This window comes from Mus caroli, unplaced genomic scaffold, assembly GCF_978045245.1.
Source record: "Mus caroli unplaced genomic scaffold, Mus_caroli_1 scaffold_6, whole genome shotgun sequence".
Taxonomy (NCBI): domain Eukaryota; kingdom Metazoa; phylum Chordata; class Mammalia; order Rodentia; family Muridae; genus Mus; species Mus caroli.
The window spans coordinates 10472934-10489809 of NW_028227261.1; the positions used below are offsets into that span (position 1 = coordinate 10472934).

Here is a 16876-nt window from a genome sequence, read left to right on the forward strand (position 1 = left end):
AATATGCTGTCTGAGTGGCTCAGTTTGCCAGGTACTCTTTTAAGTATAACTTTTCTTAACTGGATCATTTAAATTAAATATACAGAATGTTATCAGTTTTATTAGATATTTTGAGGATTGCATTAAAGACCTTAAATAGTTTCCTTTTGTAATGGATTATTTCTGTCTCAATGAAAGTGTTACACAATACTATCTTCTGACTTCCCAACTTGTCTTCATCTTGTAATATTTGAGGGTGAACAAGTAAAAAAAAACTTGTGTCATGAAAAGCTTTCTACATTTTCACATGTTCAGAGTTTCTCCCTGCATAAATAGTTGACATTATCTAAGATTTGAACATTGCATGAAAGTTTTCATGCAATGAATAAAATGAAAGATTTTCATAATCATACTAATTCTCTAGTGTGGAGCCTCAAGTGTTGTCAAGAATACACCGTGAATAAAACATATGCCACATTTTCCCCAACAGAAATACTTTCCCCTAAAAAGTTCTTAGATGTTCTCTCTATCCTGAAGTGAAGTCAAAGATATTTCTTCATACAATGCATGCGTTAAGTTTCTAGCCTGTAAGTATTCACTGTTACAGTCTAGGAACTAGGCCAAAAGGAAAGGATTCATACCTACAATATATTTGAAAAGTTTGTTTTCTCTAAGTATTCTCTAGTGAATTTTAAGATGATGTATCTTGGTAAAGGAATGTCTCGTTCACTTCATTTATAAATATTCTCTACTGTATGAAAAAATTCATGATTTCTCAGACTGACATTGTGAGTATTGTATTTGTCACATACAAACTATTTGTAAGGTTTCTCTCCTGTATGAATTTTCTGATAATATTTAAGATGGGATTTTTTGGTAAAGCATTTGTCACATTCACTGCATTTATAAGGTTTCTCTCCTGTATGAATTCTCTGATGAGTTCTCAGACTGCCTTTTTCAGTAAAGCATTTGTCACATTCACGGCATTTGTAAGGTTTCTCTCCTGTATGAATTCTCTGATGAATCCTCAGATTGCCTTTTTCAGTAAAGCATTTGTCACATTCACTGCATTTGTAAGGTTTCTCTCCTTTATGAATTCTCTGATGAATATTAAGATGGTATTTTTGGGTAAAGCATTTGTCACATTCACTACATTTGTAAGGTTTCTCTCCTTTATGAATTCTCTGATGAATATTAAGATGGTATTTTTGGGTAAAGCATTTGTCACATTCACTACATTTGTAAGGTTTCTCTCCTGTATGAATTCTCTGATGAATTCTCAGATTGCCTTTTACAGTAAAGCATTTAAATGCACACTCACTGCATTTGTAAGGTTTCTCTCCTGTATGAATTCTCTGATGAATATGAAGATGTGATTATTGGTTAAAGCATTTGTCACATTCACTACATTTGTAAGGCTTCTCTCCTGTATGAATTCTCTGATGCCTTCTCAGACTGTATTTGTCAATAAAGCATTTGTCACATTCACTACATTTGTAAGGTTTCTCTCCTGTATGAATTCTCTGATGAGTTCTCAGACTGCCTTTTTCAGTAAAGCATTTGTCACATTCATCGCATTGGTAAGGTTTCTCTTCTGTATGAATTCTCTGATGAGATCTCAAAATACATTTTTGGGTAAAGCATTTGTCACATTCACTGCATTCGTAAGGTTTCTCTCCTGTATGAATTCTCTGATGAATTCTCAGACTGCCTTTTTCGGTAAAGCATTTGTGACATTCACTGCATTTGTAAGGTTTCTCTCCTGCATGAATTTTCTGATGAATATTAAGATGGGATTTTGGGGAAAAGCATTTGTCCCATTCAGTACATTTGTGAGGTGTATAATAGGAGGATTCTAGAATCACATTGCTAAGCTTGTTCCATGTAGAAGAATTCTCTTGAATATTCATGTGTTCAAGAACAATGTACTGGCTGTCTTGATCCATGACCTTCTCATACTTTCCATGTATATAATGATTTTCTGAAAAAAAAAAAAAACAACGAATAAAAAATAAGGGCAATTAGAGGTAACATGAATTACTTATATAAGGAGTAAGGGACTCAATAATCAGTGATCTCATGGATTCCTACTCTCAAGAGAGGTTTTCCTCTCTCTCTCTCTCTCTCTCTCTCTCTCTCTCTCTCTCTCTCTCTCTCTCTCTCTCTCTCTCTCTCTTTTGAATCATTACATGTATCCTAAGAAGAACCCCAAATATGATTTATATCAAATGTCTGGAAATGATAATAGCCTGCTAAATGTTATTTTCAAATTGGACAGCATACCCACCTCAAATATAATGACCCAGAATTGCTCCTGTCTTAAGGAAAAAGAGGGACAAAGAATGGAAAAGAGACTGAAGGGAAGGCCATCTGGATATCTCAGAGCATTTACATAAACACATAGTAGGAAAACTCAAAGAAAGAAACAGGAATTCTACAAGAAGTTCATTCTTACCCACAAACAACAGATTGTGGTAATTCTCCAACATCACATCCATGTACAATGACCTCTGAGCAAAACTGAGACATTCCCATTCCTCCAGTGAGAAGTCCAAGGCCACGTCCTTGAAGGTTAACAGACCCTGTAATGGAAAACTACCTACTTGATACTGGACAAAAATACTTTTTTTACTTTACAAAAAAACTAATTAAGATATCCTTTTGGGGGGCTGGTGAGATGGCTCAGCGTTTAAGAGAACTGACTGCTTTTCCAAAGGTCATGAGTTCAAATCCCAGTAACCACATGGTGGCTCACTACCATCTGTAACTAGATCTAACACCCTCTTCTGGAGTGTCTGAAGACAGCTACAGTGTACTTACATATAATAAATAAATAAATCTTAAGAAAGGAAAGGAAAAGAAAAGAAAAGAAAAGAAAAGAAAAGAAAAGAAAAGAAAAGAAAAGAAAAGAAAAGAAAGGATATTCTTTTTGGGGCTGGAGAGATGGCTCAGTGGTTAAGAGTCCCGCCTGCTCTTACAAAGGTCCTGAGTTCAAATCTCAGCAAACACATGGTGGCTCACAACCATCCATAATGAGATCCTATGCCCTCTTCTGGTGCATCTGAATAAAGCTACAGTGTATTTAGATATAATAATAAATAAATTTATAAAAAGATATCCTTTTTGATGCAGATTAGGAAGGAAAATATGAAGAACAAATGTTTTCTAAAAGTGCTATGGAAATGTGTCTATAGATACAAATTGCTGCTCTTCCACAGACAATCTATAGAATGACTTACTAAAATGCTCACATTTAGAAAGGCTCTCTAATTAAGAAAAGAAAAAAAAAGAAAAAGAAAAAAAGAAAAAAGAAAGGCTCTTGTCTTCATGAATTTTCTGTGATTTACTGAGACCTTCACAGCACATGAAAGATTTGCCACCATCATTCTTTTCAAAACTTTTGGTGTGCAGTTTGGATGGTATACTGTCTTTTAATGTCATCTATTATGAAATTTGACTCCCAGCACCACGTGGCACTAAACAGTAGATTGTTAAACCCAGTTTGTTAAAAATCCAATGATCTCTTCTGAACACTACTGACAGGAGAAATACATAGCACATATGCATATATTCAGGCAAATGTAAGCAATGTATATTGAAGAGAAATTAACTTTATTCAAAGAAACTTTCTAGACTACTAATAGACTTCCTTATATTTCTTTTTCTCTGAGAATGCATGATATAATTTCAAAAGCAGTAAACATTTATAGAATATAACATGTACTTTTGATGTCTAGATGCAGTAATGTAGCTTTATGATATATGGGTTGATATTAAACAGAATCTCAGTGTCCCATTAGAGATAGTCAAGTTATGATAAAAAAATATGCTTTCAAATTTTACAATGTCCACTTTGTTCAAATATGGACACCAGCTTAGTCTTATGTGCAGCTGTATCTCACGTCTGTATTACAATATGTCCATTTGAGAATCTGTGGCCTAAGTTCAATGCTACACACGTTCTAGAAGAAACAGGTAGAATACAAAATGCAGAAATAATGGATGGACTAAATGACTAAGCTTTTTCATTAAGCACAATAGAACTGCATCATACACTGAACGTTCCATGACACAGAAAATCAAATGGTTTTGGAAATTATTTTATGAAAATATATTCAAAATCATAAAATAGAAAAAAAAACAGTATTAGGGAGCTTTAAAATTATTTAACATTTTACATATGTTGGCATAATCAATATGCATAATAACAATTTCAGTAATACCATATGGTCTTTCACTATAAAATGATTAGATATGTATGTATAAGCACATAACATATGTGACAATGCATTCCAATGAAGTATAATCATTTCTTGATCAAATTGTGTTTTTAAATTCAGGGAGAATTATACTAAATATTCATTAAAATTTAATGACTTATTCATCACTGTATTAACTTAACTGAAAATTTCAATCTTCTAATTATATTTTTTTCTTCAGAATTTAGCCATATGTATATAAGAATTGCATCTTTCATAGAGAAGTATGATTTGTAATTCTACCTTTGTTTATCAAAAATTATAATATTCAGACTATATATTGTCTTTATTGCAAATATGCCTCAAAAAATGTAAGCCTGTGACATGAACAAATAATTAAAGGGTAAAGGGTACTTGCTGTTTCTACTTTAAAAACTAATCTAATTCTCTCTAAATATATTGCAGCTCACTATTATGCCTTAATTCAGTCCCAAAGCGTTTGGGGCTGTACTCATGGTTTTAGGGGCATAATGTATCATTCAGTGTAAATAAAAAACATTCAGATATACACTTATGTACTTAAAGAAGATAGTATTGTAATGAAAAATCGAAACATTGCCACAACCCTTCAGTTTTCCCTATGTAATGCACAGCTTGGCTGAAGCAGATTAGCATAGATTATATCAAGCCTTTCACTTCTAAAGAAAAATAGACAAAAAATAAGAAAGGACATTCCTACCCGGCATGGTGGCACGCGCCTTTAATCTCAGCACTCGGGAGGTACCCAGGCAGGCGGATTTCTGAGTTCGAGGCCAGCCTGGTCTACAGAGTGAGTTCCAAGACAGCCAAGGCTAGACAGAGAAACCCTGTCTCGAAAAAAAAAAAAGAAAAAAAAAGAAAGGACATTCATTTATGTTTGTAAATTGATGGTTTATGTACAGCACCATAGCTATCCTCTCTAGAAAATTTTACTAATATAGTTCATGTGATGAAATACAAAGGTGAAGAAAATGGGACTTAAAGTTATTTCTGAAACCAAAAAGAAAGGAAAATAACAATTTCTATATTGAGAATTTTCCACAGGGACAGTGTCTTTCTTGAGACAAATAGATTTCAGGTGTCAAGTGTGATTACTGAGTGACACGAGGTGTGAAAAAAGAGTTGTGAGAATACTGAAGTCTGTATCAGCTCACAATCACAGTAATGGTAAAAGAAAGACATTTTCCTTCCATCATCTGTGACCCTAGGGAGCTAATAATATATTTACTATTAGGATTCAAAACAGTGGATCTCTTATAATTTTACCTTCTACAAATTCTACTCTTTCATATCTTCTTTAGTGATGTGAATTTCTATATCCTCATTCACAAGCTAGAAACCTGACCTTCCCTGAAATGCCATTTATGTAGCACAAGAGACCTTACTTCACACTAATACAAAAGGACAGAACTTATTCAACATAGAAAATATCCATCAATATGTTCTTTGAGCATCATTCCAATAGATCCTTTTTGAAACATGCAGGTATCTAGTCCAAGGGAATTATATGTCCTCACAATATAAAATCAAGTTAAAATATAAAGATGATGTATACATGAAAGACCAGAACATTAAATTTTCACTATTACAGAAGAAAATAAAGATCGTAAAAAATAAGCCCTTTAGATAATATTCCATATGTGGAGAATAAAACATTTGGATGATTTGAATAAAAAGTTGTTTTTTGTTTTTTTTTTTTTTAAAGAAATGTGGAAAGGACACTGACCTGTGGCATGTTTAGCAGAGACACACTCATTCTTTTTGTTGAACTTCTCCCAGGTTCTGTCTGAAGAACAAAGATTGAATTCTTCTTGAAATTTCATATCAAGAATTGAACGATTCAAAGATGAAATAAATACAACTCCATTACAGAAAATGCTAAACCATATTTTAAAAAAATTAAATGCAAAATGATACCAGGAATCTTGACAACGTTTGTACAGCCATGAAAGCAAGTAATGATATATTTAGAGTGTACCTGTAACCTAGTTCCTGCCCACCAACCTAGATTCTCAAAGCTTATTCATAACACCTAATATGGAAATCCCTGCCACCTGACCTAAATGACACATAGTAAAAGAAAATTGAGAGCCTGTAGCTAAAGCAATATGACAATGTTAATAAAATTTCCCTACCCAAATCACTAATACAATAGCAATACTCATGACAAAATGAATTATGAAACAAACTCAAGAGACAGAAGTCAAAATATACTCTGAACACCATTCAGTGTGGTCAAATGACATAAAGAGGGACCAAGCACAGGAACTCAAAGAAGGCAGAAACAAACTTAATGAAAGACCAGAGAACTCCTATGAGTGGCTAAAGGAATATTTATGATAATGCAGGATGTGAACATTGTATCCAGAGGTATAAAAATCTAAGGCATGCTCAATCTGGAATGAAACAGGAAATGAACTCTGTAAGCCTAATGGTAACTCAGTAGAGGGCCAATATATGAAGATACAGCATTCAAACAAACAAACAAAAAATCAGCCTGTCAATGAAACTGAAGGAGCTGGCTCAGTCGAGGAACTCATACATCACAGAGAGGAACAAAATACTTGTTGCATGTCAGCAGAGATATTGAAAAATAAAAGTTTAATTCAAGCCTGATACAGTGGGGTAGGTCTTTCATCCTAGCTGTCAGGGGGCTCGAGCAATCAGATTTATGTGACCTAAAAGCCATTCTGGTCTCTATATCAGGACACATGAAAGTTAGGACTAGAGTGTGGGACCCTGTTTTACAAATAGGAAACCCAAACAAAAAATGAGAACTTTGTTTTCTACATTCATATCAAAATCAATTTAACAAGTACAAGGATATTAGAAGACTGATTATATAGGTATGAATGAATAAATCTCCTATTGGATAATATTTTTAAAGTCGAATCCTCAGTTGGTCACAATGTTTAGAGGAATTTAGATGTTGGAACATTGCTGAAAAAAGTATAACACTGGGGGTTGGCTATGAGAAAAGAGAATAGATCCAAGCCATCTTAATTCTCTCTTCCTCTTTAGTGACTGGGGTTGAGGATGTGATCTTTCACCTTTCTACTTCAACAACATGGCTATGTTCTATCTGTCCTCCCTGCCATGGTTGACGGCTATCTTCTGGAAGCATTACCCAAAGTAGTCTTTTTCTTCTCTTAGTTTCCTTGAACATGGTGCTTTATGAAAGCAGGCGACAAGAACCAATTACAGTAAAAGATATTCTGACTGGATTTAAGGTTGCCTTTCAGAGAGAGAATTCATGTCATATTCTGAAACCTAATCAAGAACAGGATGTATGTTAGGTCATGGGAACCATGAGGCCATTTTAAGAAATGATATCATCTAAAATCATCATAGTCTATATTGTGTTCTCTCCTCTCAGTAAAAGTACATGACATAATGGTCTCACAGCATACATTTAGTTATTGTAATGTATACATTTGAGGTCTAGATGCAAGAATTTTTTTTTCCTTTTGTTTTTCGAGACAGGGTTTCTCTGTGTAGCCTTGGCTGTCCTGGAACTCACTCTATAGAACAGGCTGGCCTCGAACTCAGAAATCTACCTGCCTCTGCCTCCCAAGTGCTGGGATTAAAGGTGTGTGCCACCATGCCCAGCAGGAATATATTTTTAAGAACAGTTTTTTGATAACAAGAATGATCCAAGTGACACATCTCAGATAGTAAAGTCATGTTTAGTAAAACTATGCTTCCAAATTCTACAGGGGTCAGTTTTGCTCAAATATGAACCCTGTAACTATATTGTCTGCAGTTGGGTGTCAACAGCCTCACTCTAGTCTAAAATACTCAGTTGGGATTGTAATGTTTCTACCATTCTAGAACAAAGAAATAGAGTATGGAAGACCAAATACAAGAATGACTTAAAGGCCAAAAGTAGTGGCACAGCCCTTTAATCCTCTAGCACTTGGGAGGCAGAGGCAGGCAGATTTCTGATTTCGAGGCCAGACTGTTCTACAGAGTGAGTTCTAGGACAGCCATGGCTACACAGAGAAACCTTGTCTTGAAAAAACAAAAAACAAAAAATTAAAAAAAAAAAAAAAGACTCAAAAGAAATAGTTTTCTTTCTATTGTACCAGTAAAGAAGTGTAAAATCAGTGTCTACACCCAAATTTAAAAACAAGACATAGAATCAAATACATTGTGATGTGATTTCATAAGATATTTTCATAAAGAAGAATTAATAATACTTAATGAAGAATTAATTTGAGAATATTTAATGAAATAATAAGGAATTTAGCTTAAATAGCATTAATATGATGGGTCAGATTGAAGCAGGAAGAGTTTCCTCTGACAGTATCTGAGGACTGCACAGATTAGCATGGAATTCTTCTTTATTTAGGCAAACCTTATACTAATGCCAAAAGGATAATATTGTGTAAAAGGCAAAGAAGAGAAACACTAGAAAGACATCATACAAAGTTGGTGTACATCTACACTCCAAACAGGTAAACAGAAGAAAATATATGGCCAAAGACTTCCAGTGAAAAACAGACAGCATATTCAACAAATGGTGCTGGTTCAAGTGTCAGTACACATTTAAAAGAATGCCAATTGATTCACTCCTACCGCCTTGTACAATGATCAAGTCAATGTGGGTCAAGAACCTCCACATAAAACCATATATATTGAATCTAATAGTAGAGAAAGGGGGAAAAAAAGCCTTCAACACATCTGCAAAGGCTAAATTTTCCTGAATAGAACAGAAATGGCTCAAGTTCAAAGGTCAACTATGGACAAATGGGATCTCATAAAATTGAAAAACTTCTGTAAGGCACAAAAAAAAAAAAAAAAAACCACTGTCAATAGGACAAAATAGCAACCTACGGAATGGTAAGAGATCTTAACCATTCCTCTGTCTGACAGAGGGCTAATGTCCACTCTATACAAAGAACTCAAGAAGTTAGACTCTAGAGAACCAAATAACCCTATTAAAAATAGGGTACGCAGCCATGGAAGGAGTTACAGAGACAAAGTTTGGAGCTGAGACTGAAGGAAGGGCCATCCACAGACTACCCTACCCAGGGATCCATCCCATAAACAACCCCCAAACCCAGAGACTATTTCAACTGTCAACAAGATTTTGCTGACAGGATCCTGATATGCCTGGCTCCTCTGAAGCTACGCCAGTTCCTGGCAAATAAACTGGATGTTCAACCAGGAGGTGATGGAGCATGCCTTTAACCCCAGCACTTGGGAGGTAGACGCATTAGGATTTCTGAGTTCGAGGCCAGCCTGGTCTACAAAGTGAGTTCCAGGACAGCCAGGGCTATACCGAGAAACCCTGTCTAGAAAAGAAGGGAAGAGAAGAGAAGAGAAGAGAAGAGAAGAGAAGAGAAGAGAAGAGAAGAGAAGAGAAGAGAAGAGAAGAGAAGAGAAGAGAAGAGAAGAGAAGAGAAGAGAGGGGAAGAGAAGAAAAAGAAAGAGAGAAAGAAAGAAAGTGGATGTTCACAGTCATCTATTGGATGGAGCACAGAGTCCCAAATGAAGGAACTACAGAAAGTACCCAAGGAGATGAAGAGGTCTGCAGCCTCATAGGAGGTACACCAATATGAAGTAACCAGTACAAACAGTGCTCCCTTGGACTAAACCACCAGTCAAAGAAAACACGTGGTTGGACCATGTCTCTAGCTGAATATGTAACAGAGGATGGCTTAGTGTGAGGAGAGGCCCTTGGTCTTGCAAAGATTCTATGCCCCAGTATAGAGGAATGCCAGGGCCAGGAAGAGGGAGTGGGTGGTTTGGGGAACAGAGGGAGGTCTGAGAGGATAGAGGATTATCAGAGAGGAAACTAGGAAAGAGGATAGCATTTGAAATGTAAATGAGCCGGGCTAGGTGGCCCACCCCTTTAATCCCAGCACTCTGGAGGAAGAGGCAGGCAGATTTCTAAGTTCAAGGCCAACCTGGTCGACAGAGTGTGTTCCAGGACAGCCAGGCCTATACAGAGAAACACTGTCTTTAAAAGAAAAAAAAAAAAAAACCAACAACAAAAAAAGAATAGGATACAGAGACAAAGTATTCTCAACTGAGGAATCTTGAATGGCTGAGAAGTACCTAAAGAAATGACATTCTTAGTTATCAGGGAAATGCAAATAGATCAAAAACTCAGGTAACAGCAGATGCTGGTTAGGATGTGGAGAAAGGGGAAGATAATGCTGCTCCATTGCTGGTGGGATTTGTTGAAAGCTGGTATGACCACTCTGGAAAACAGTCTGGTGGTTCCTCAGAAAATTGGAAATAGTCTACTTGAGGATCCAGCTATACCAATCATAAGCATATATCCAAAAGATGATCCAACATATGACAAGTATGCATGCTCCAATATGTTCAAAGGAGACTTCTTTATAATAGCCAGGAGCTGGAAACAACCCAGATGTCCTTTAACACGGGAATTGATACAGATAATGTGGTACATTTACAGAAAGGGGTACCACTCAGCTATTTAAAAAAAAATGACTTCATTAAATTTGTAGGCAGGTGGACGTAACTAGAAAATATCATCCTAAGAAGGATACACATTGTATGCAGTCACTGATAAGTGGATATTAGCCCCAAAGCTTGGAATACCCAAGATACAACTCACAGACCATATGAAACCATATGAAACTTAACAAGAAGGACTGTGGATGCTTCAGTCTTACTTAGGAGAAAAATTATAAAGGGAAGTAAAGGGAGGGAGGGACGGGGACGGGGAGGAGGGGAGAGAAATGGGGTGGAGGGAGTATCAGGAGTGGGAGGAGACCGGTGAGAAGTACAGAGAGTCAGAAAATTGAATGGAAGCCGGGCGTGGTGGCGCACACCTTTAATCCCAGCACTCGGGAGGCAGAGGCAGGCGGATTTCTGAGTTCGAGGCCAGCCTGGTCTACAAAGTGAGTGCCAGGACAGCCAGGGCTACACAGAGAAACCCTGTCTCGAAAAAACCAAAAAAAAAAAAAAAAAAAAAAAAAAAAGAAAATTGAATGGAGGTGAGTAGCACTGCGGGGTGTGGAACTGGGTGTAGCCACTAGAAAGTCCCAGATGCCAGGAAAGCAAGAGTTCCCCAGGACCCAAGTGTGATGACATTAGCTGAAATACCCAACAAAGGGGGTTCTGAACCTGTAGAGACCATATCCAGTGCATAGGCAAGGACCACAGTTGAAGAAAAGGGCCATCCACCCATCTCAAGATTTTTAACCCAGAATGGTTCCTTTCTAAAGGAAATGCAGGGACAAAGAATGGATCAGAAACTGAAGAAATGGCCATCCAGAGACTGCCCCACCTTGGGATTCATCCAATCTTCAGGCACCAAACCAAGACACTATTGCAGATGCCAAGACGCACTTGCTGATAGGAGCCTGGTAGAGCTATCCCCTGAGGCTATGCCACAGTCTGACCAATACAAATGCATTTGTGGTGCTTGCAGATAACCATCAGACTGAGCACAGGAACCCCAAAACAAATTAAGTGACACATGAGACCTTCCTTCCACACTAATATAAAAGGACAAAACTCAATCCAAAGTGGAAATTCGTAATCGATATATTTTTTGAGCATCATTTACAATAGATTACCTTTGAGATTTGCAGGTTTTCAGTCCATGGAAATTGCACAGAAAATATAATGGTATTATATATGTGAAAAGACCTAACCATTAAATACTCCTCATCCCAGAAGAAAATGAAGAGCATAGAAAAAAATCCTTATAGATAACATGACCACATGTAGATTACAGAACTATGGAATGGTTTGAATGAAAACGGAGTTTTCAAAGAAATGTGGACAGCACACTGACCTGTGGAGTGTTTACGAGAGAACTCATTCTTTTTCTTTTTCCTCTCCCAGTTTCAAATATTGGAACTCTTCTTGAAGTTTCACAACAGGGTTTGAAAAATACAAGAATGAAATTACTACAACTACGTAATAGACAATAATAAACCACATAAAAGGACATTAAAAGCAAGATGATACAAAGAATCTTGTCGACACTTCTACCGACATGAGAGCATGGAGTGACATATTTAGTGTAGTAAGGAATATAAGTATAATCTGAGGACTCTTTCTGACTTCAGTGGGCACCTGACATAAACACAGAGCATATGCATCCAGACTGTAAAACACTATTATCAGGGTTGTTTTTAAGAACTTATCTTCCTGGGACTAGAGTCGAGGACAAATGGCTAGTTCCTACCATGAATGATGCCTAGAGTTGAATGGTGTTTCATTAGACATCATACTAGAATACAATACCTAATCCTTTGAGGAGATTACATTTCATTCTCCCAGGCAGATACAGTATATCTATGTTCTATGTGTGTCCTGTTGTCTTGGTGCCTCATTAGTTTACATTGAAACTGGGGCATAGCAGATGATGGAATGCTGTAGAAAGTCATACACAATTAATGGGAACTAACAGGGAAAACAATGATATCCTAGGAAGAAGTGAACAAGAAAACTGTCTATGTCCTAACACTAGGCAGGCATTAAGCAAGTGTGGAAACCCAGACCTGCAGAGTGTCTTCTAACACTGTCTGAGAACTAAATAGGTGCAGCACTGAATTCACAAATTTTGTTAGAAAATCCCACAATCATCTTACACAGAGAATATTGCAGAATACAGAAAGAAAGGGAATGTGGTGCAGTCATCACACAAAGCTGTCTGTACCGGGATGCAAAAGCAAATGACCATAGAAATATGCATGAATAAAATAATAAAATTCTCTATAATGGATATAGAAAATGAACTCCACTTGATTTCATGCCATACATGCAATACTGTTTCAAGAAGCACAAACCAAATAACTCAAGGCACAAAGTACATACAATCGGTGATTATATCTACATTATATTATAATTATATTATATTATATTATATTATATTATATCTACATTATATTACATTATATTATATCTACATTATATTACATTATATTATATTAGCCGGGCGTGGTGGCGCACGCCTTTAATCCCAGCACTCGGGAGGCAGAGGCAGGCGGATTTCTGAGTTCGAGGCCAGCCTGGTCTACAAAGTGAGTTCCAGGACAGCCAAGGCTACACAGAGAAACCCTGTCTCGAAAAACCAAAAAAAAAAAAAAAAATGTAGATAATCCCTAATTCATGTGATGGAAAATTCAGTGGTAAGAAGAATTTATGTACAACAGAAATGTAGATACGGAGAAAAATATAATGCTGTCCTAAATTCACAATATGTAAATCTCTACGACCCAGGCATTTGAAGACAACATCAAGTGGGCTAGAAAAAGTAGGCATAGGAATGCATAAACATTCAGGGAATAATCAGAACATTTTTGCAGATCATGTCACTTTATGAATCCTGCCTGTGACATACAGGCTGAGTATTGTCAACTTTACAGCAACAGATCCTAAATTTCTGCCCCAGTAAGAGATGTTGGGCTTTAGTTTCAACAATAGTAAAAACATGGAATGAATGTATATCATGGAATTATTTAGTCTATGTGTATAACAGGAAAAGTACATCTTCCATCTCATGGAGACTGAACAAGAGCTCATTCTAGGATGGAAAGAATAACCCATGGTTTCACAGCCACCAAGAAGTTGATTGGAACACTATGGCTTTGACTTTAAAACTTGACACTGGCATTTCCTCAAATTCACATCTGATTCTGAACAGACTTTATTCTGTCCTTATCAGCCTTCCAGTCCATTTTTACTATCACTTCTTTCATCCCAATATTTTTAAAGTGGACAAACTATAATAGTAATGTGTAGTGTGTTCAGACCCTGGCACTCTTGAGTACAAGAACATAGCATTCTAGCTTAGCATTCCCTAGGGAAGGCTATTACAGATTGGCTTTCTCTACTCCCAGATGTTTCTGGCTTTTGTCACATCGAAGTGCTGTAACAATGTACATCTCTTTTCCTATCGTCTTGTCCTGTCCCTTACAATCAATGTTGCAATATTACAGTAGCATACAATACTAATAAATATTTACACATAGAATCAAGAGTGAATGGAATAATATTTTTCAAGCCCTGAGAGAAAATAACTGGCAATCCAAAGTAAGTGACTACTAGTATTGACAGTATATAAAGTATATTTGAATGTAGTAATTCATTAGGACATGTTTTTTAGTCAAAAACCTACTTAGAGCCTGGCAGTGGTGGAGCACGCCTTTAATCCCAGCACTTGGGAGGTAGAGGCAGGTGGATTTCTGAGTTTGAGGCCAGCCTGGTCTATGGAGTGAGTTCCAGGATAGGCAGCACTGCAGAGAAACCCTGTCTCATAAAACCAAACAACAACAGCAAAAAGAAACCAACCAAACAAACAAACAAAAAACCTACTTAGAAAATGAACTGATGAAATTATGCACAAAAGAATAAGGCATCCAGGCATGGTGGCACTCACTGTTAATCTCAGCCCTTGGGAGGCAGAGGCAGGCGGATTTCTAAATTCGAGGTCAGCCTGGTCTTCCCAGGACAGCCAGGGCTACGCAGAAAAACACTGTCTCAAAAAACAAACACAAAAACATAACAAAACAATACAAAAAAAAAAAGAATAATGCAGACAATTTCCTGAGGTCATAGGAAATAAGAAATTTCTTGGTAAGAATGAATAAATACAAGGGAACTAGTAAGTATTCCTCACATACAACACAGTAAAGCTCTATCCCACACACAGAATTGAGAACAAAGTGAACCATGCTTTAGCACCTACACTGCCAGCAAAATCTTCCAGATTAAAAATCCTAAGGAACATAATCTCATAAAGAACAGAATGTCATCGACCGATCTTCAAAGGACGTTATAATAAAGTCCCTAGTAGAAGTCAGAAAAAATGAAACATATATTCATACTGAAGTGTAGTAGTATATGTGGATCTTGGTTTTCATTTAAGAAAGAAGAAATTGTACAGAACTAAACTGACATCACACTGGGTAGTATCCACTTTAATCCAAAATAACAAAAGTACAGTTTATATATAGAAGAACAAACACACCCATGTTTGAAAGCAATGTCTAATTGAATGACAGAAAATATGGAATATCAGAGAAAGATCTGACAGACTAGGATATGCCCAACTTTGCTGTAATGAGAGTGCAAAGAGAAGTTACTTGAGACAGAGAAAGACAGTACAGGAAGAAGAGAATAATAAAGGAATACAGTAGAGTGCATGGGCTGCAGTTGAGAGAGTAGAGCCACAGAGAGGGAGAAGGACACAGTTTTACTGGGAGAGTTTTACAGAGTCAGATTGAAGATAGAACATGCTAGGCATGGGCAAAGACAGAATGAGCAGGAGAAAGAGAAGGAGCTAAAGGATTACAAAAATTTTCAACAGTTAATTTAAGGCCTAGTGGAACAATTCTGGGTCTGAGAGAAGAACTCAGCTGGGAGAGGAGTGTGAGCTGGAAAAAACTGAATTGAATCATCCAGGTAAGCATTGAGAAGGAATAAGAAAGGGTGGGGGCTGATTCAGCAGCAAATTTCAGAGGCTGAAAACACACCAGGCCTAGATAATACTGTATGGAGAGTAGAAGCTTACATGACTAGGCCTAGGTTAATAGATGTAGGCAAGAATCCTCCCAAATTACAGTGACAGTAGGAGAATGAAACTTACTTATACAGCCCTGTGGTAAAAAGTAGACACTGCTCAGTATAAAACTCTCAAGAATATAAGAGAAGAAGCATACCTCAAAAATAAGGCAAACAGACTCAAAACTAAAGCAAAGAGTACAGAGAAGGTCAACAATAATTATTCCACTCTAATGGGGACTAATGCAACACAGAGCATCAATAAGAACACAGGTCAAGGACAGGAAAACATTTAGAGTGGACAGAATAGGTGATTCAGAAAGCAAGTAGACCATCTGGAGAAAACCACCTCATATCAGACCATTCACTCTCAGCAGACATCTTACATACTGTGGTGGGAACTTTCAAAGTGACAAAAACTGCTAGGCAAATTGGGGCAGGAAGGAGAGTTATCAATGTCTTACTCAGGTTTGCAACCTGCTTGTTAAAATCTGAATCTGTCAGACAAGGCATGGAAATTTTTATGATACTGGCAAGACTATCTGCGGGTAACAGAAGGTTCAAGCTCCACAAGAAAATAAAAATACATAGGTTACAGTGGAAATCTGCTTGAAAAATCATAAGGAAGGTCACAGGCCCTAGGAGAGAATCTACTGCTAACATTTGCTTTATGTATAAATTGCCCTTGTCACAACCATAGCCTGATGCTGCTTTCAATCTGGGTAAAAGAAACTTGGATTACAATGGGCAACAGCAATCTCCCAGCATCAAAATTAATTAAATATTGACATCAAGTGAAGCCTGACAGCACTGCCTATCATGGGAAATCCATATCATCCCATCTAATATTATTCTTTTCCAGAATCATTAAGGAAATAGAATCTGGAAAAATCAAATACATGTCCTCTTTCTACTAACAGGTGAGCCCCACTCCACCCCTTGTTCAATACCTCTAACATACCTGGATCCTTTGTGAGAGTCTCCTTGACCTTAACCATCCAGTGCTCTTAGTGTTGATTTACAGTTATGCACATTTGGATGACCATATGGAGAACTGAAAATGGGAAAATATTATTCAGAATGAACCTGGAACTTTTCATGGAACACAAATGAGAGATGTCAATACATGATAAAAGGATAAACATGAGGGAAAGAGAAGAAAT

General features: G+C 36.8%; 1 protein-coding gene across 1 annotated transcript in view; it reads right to left on the minus strand.

The window, feature by feature from the left end:
* Positions 1-794: 794 nt before the first annotated feature.
* The window catches only part of LOC147004104 (uncharacterized), a 522844-nt gene continuing 506762 nt past the window's right edge, over positions 795-16876 (minus strand). The window contains 1 exon segment of the mRNA XM_085838691.1: positions 795-1652. Coding sequence (XP_085694817.1) covers positions 795-1652 — 858 coding nt within the window.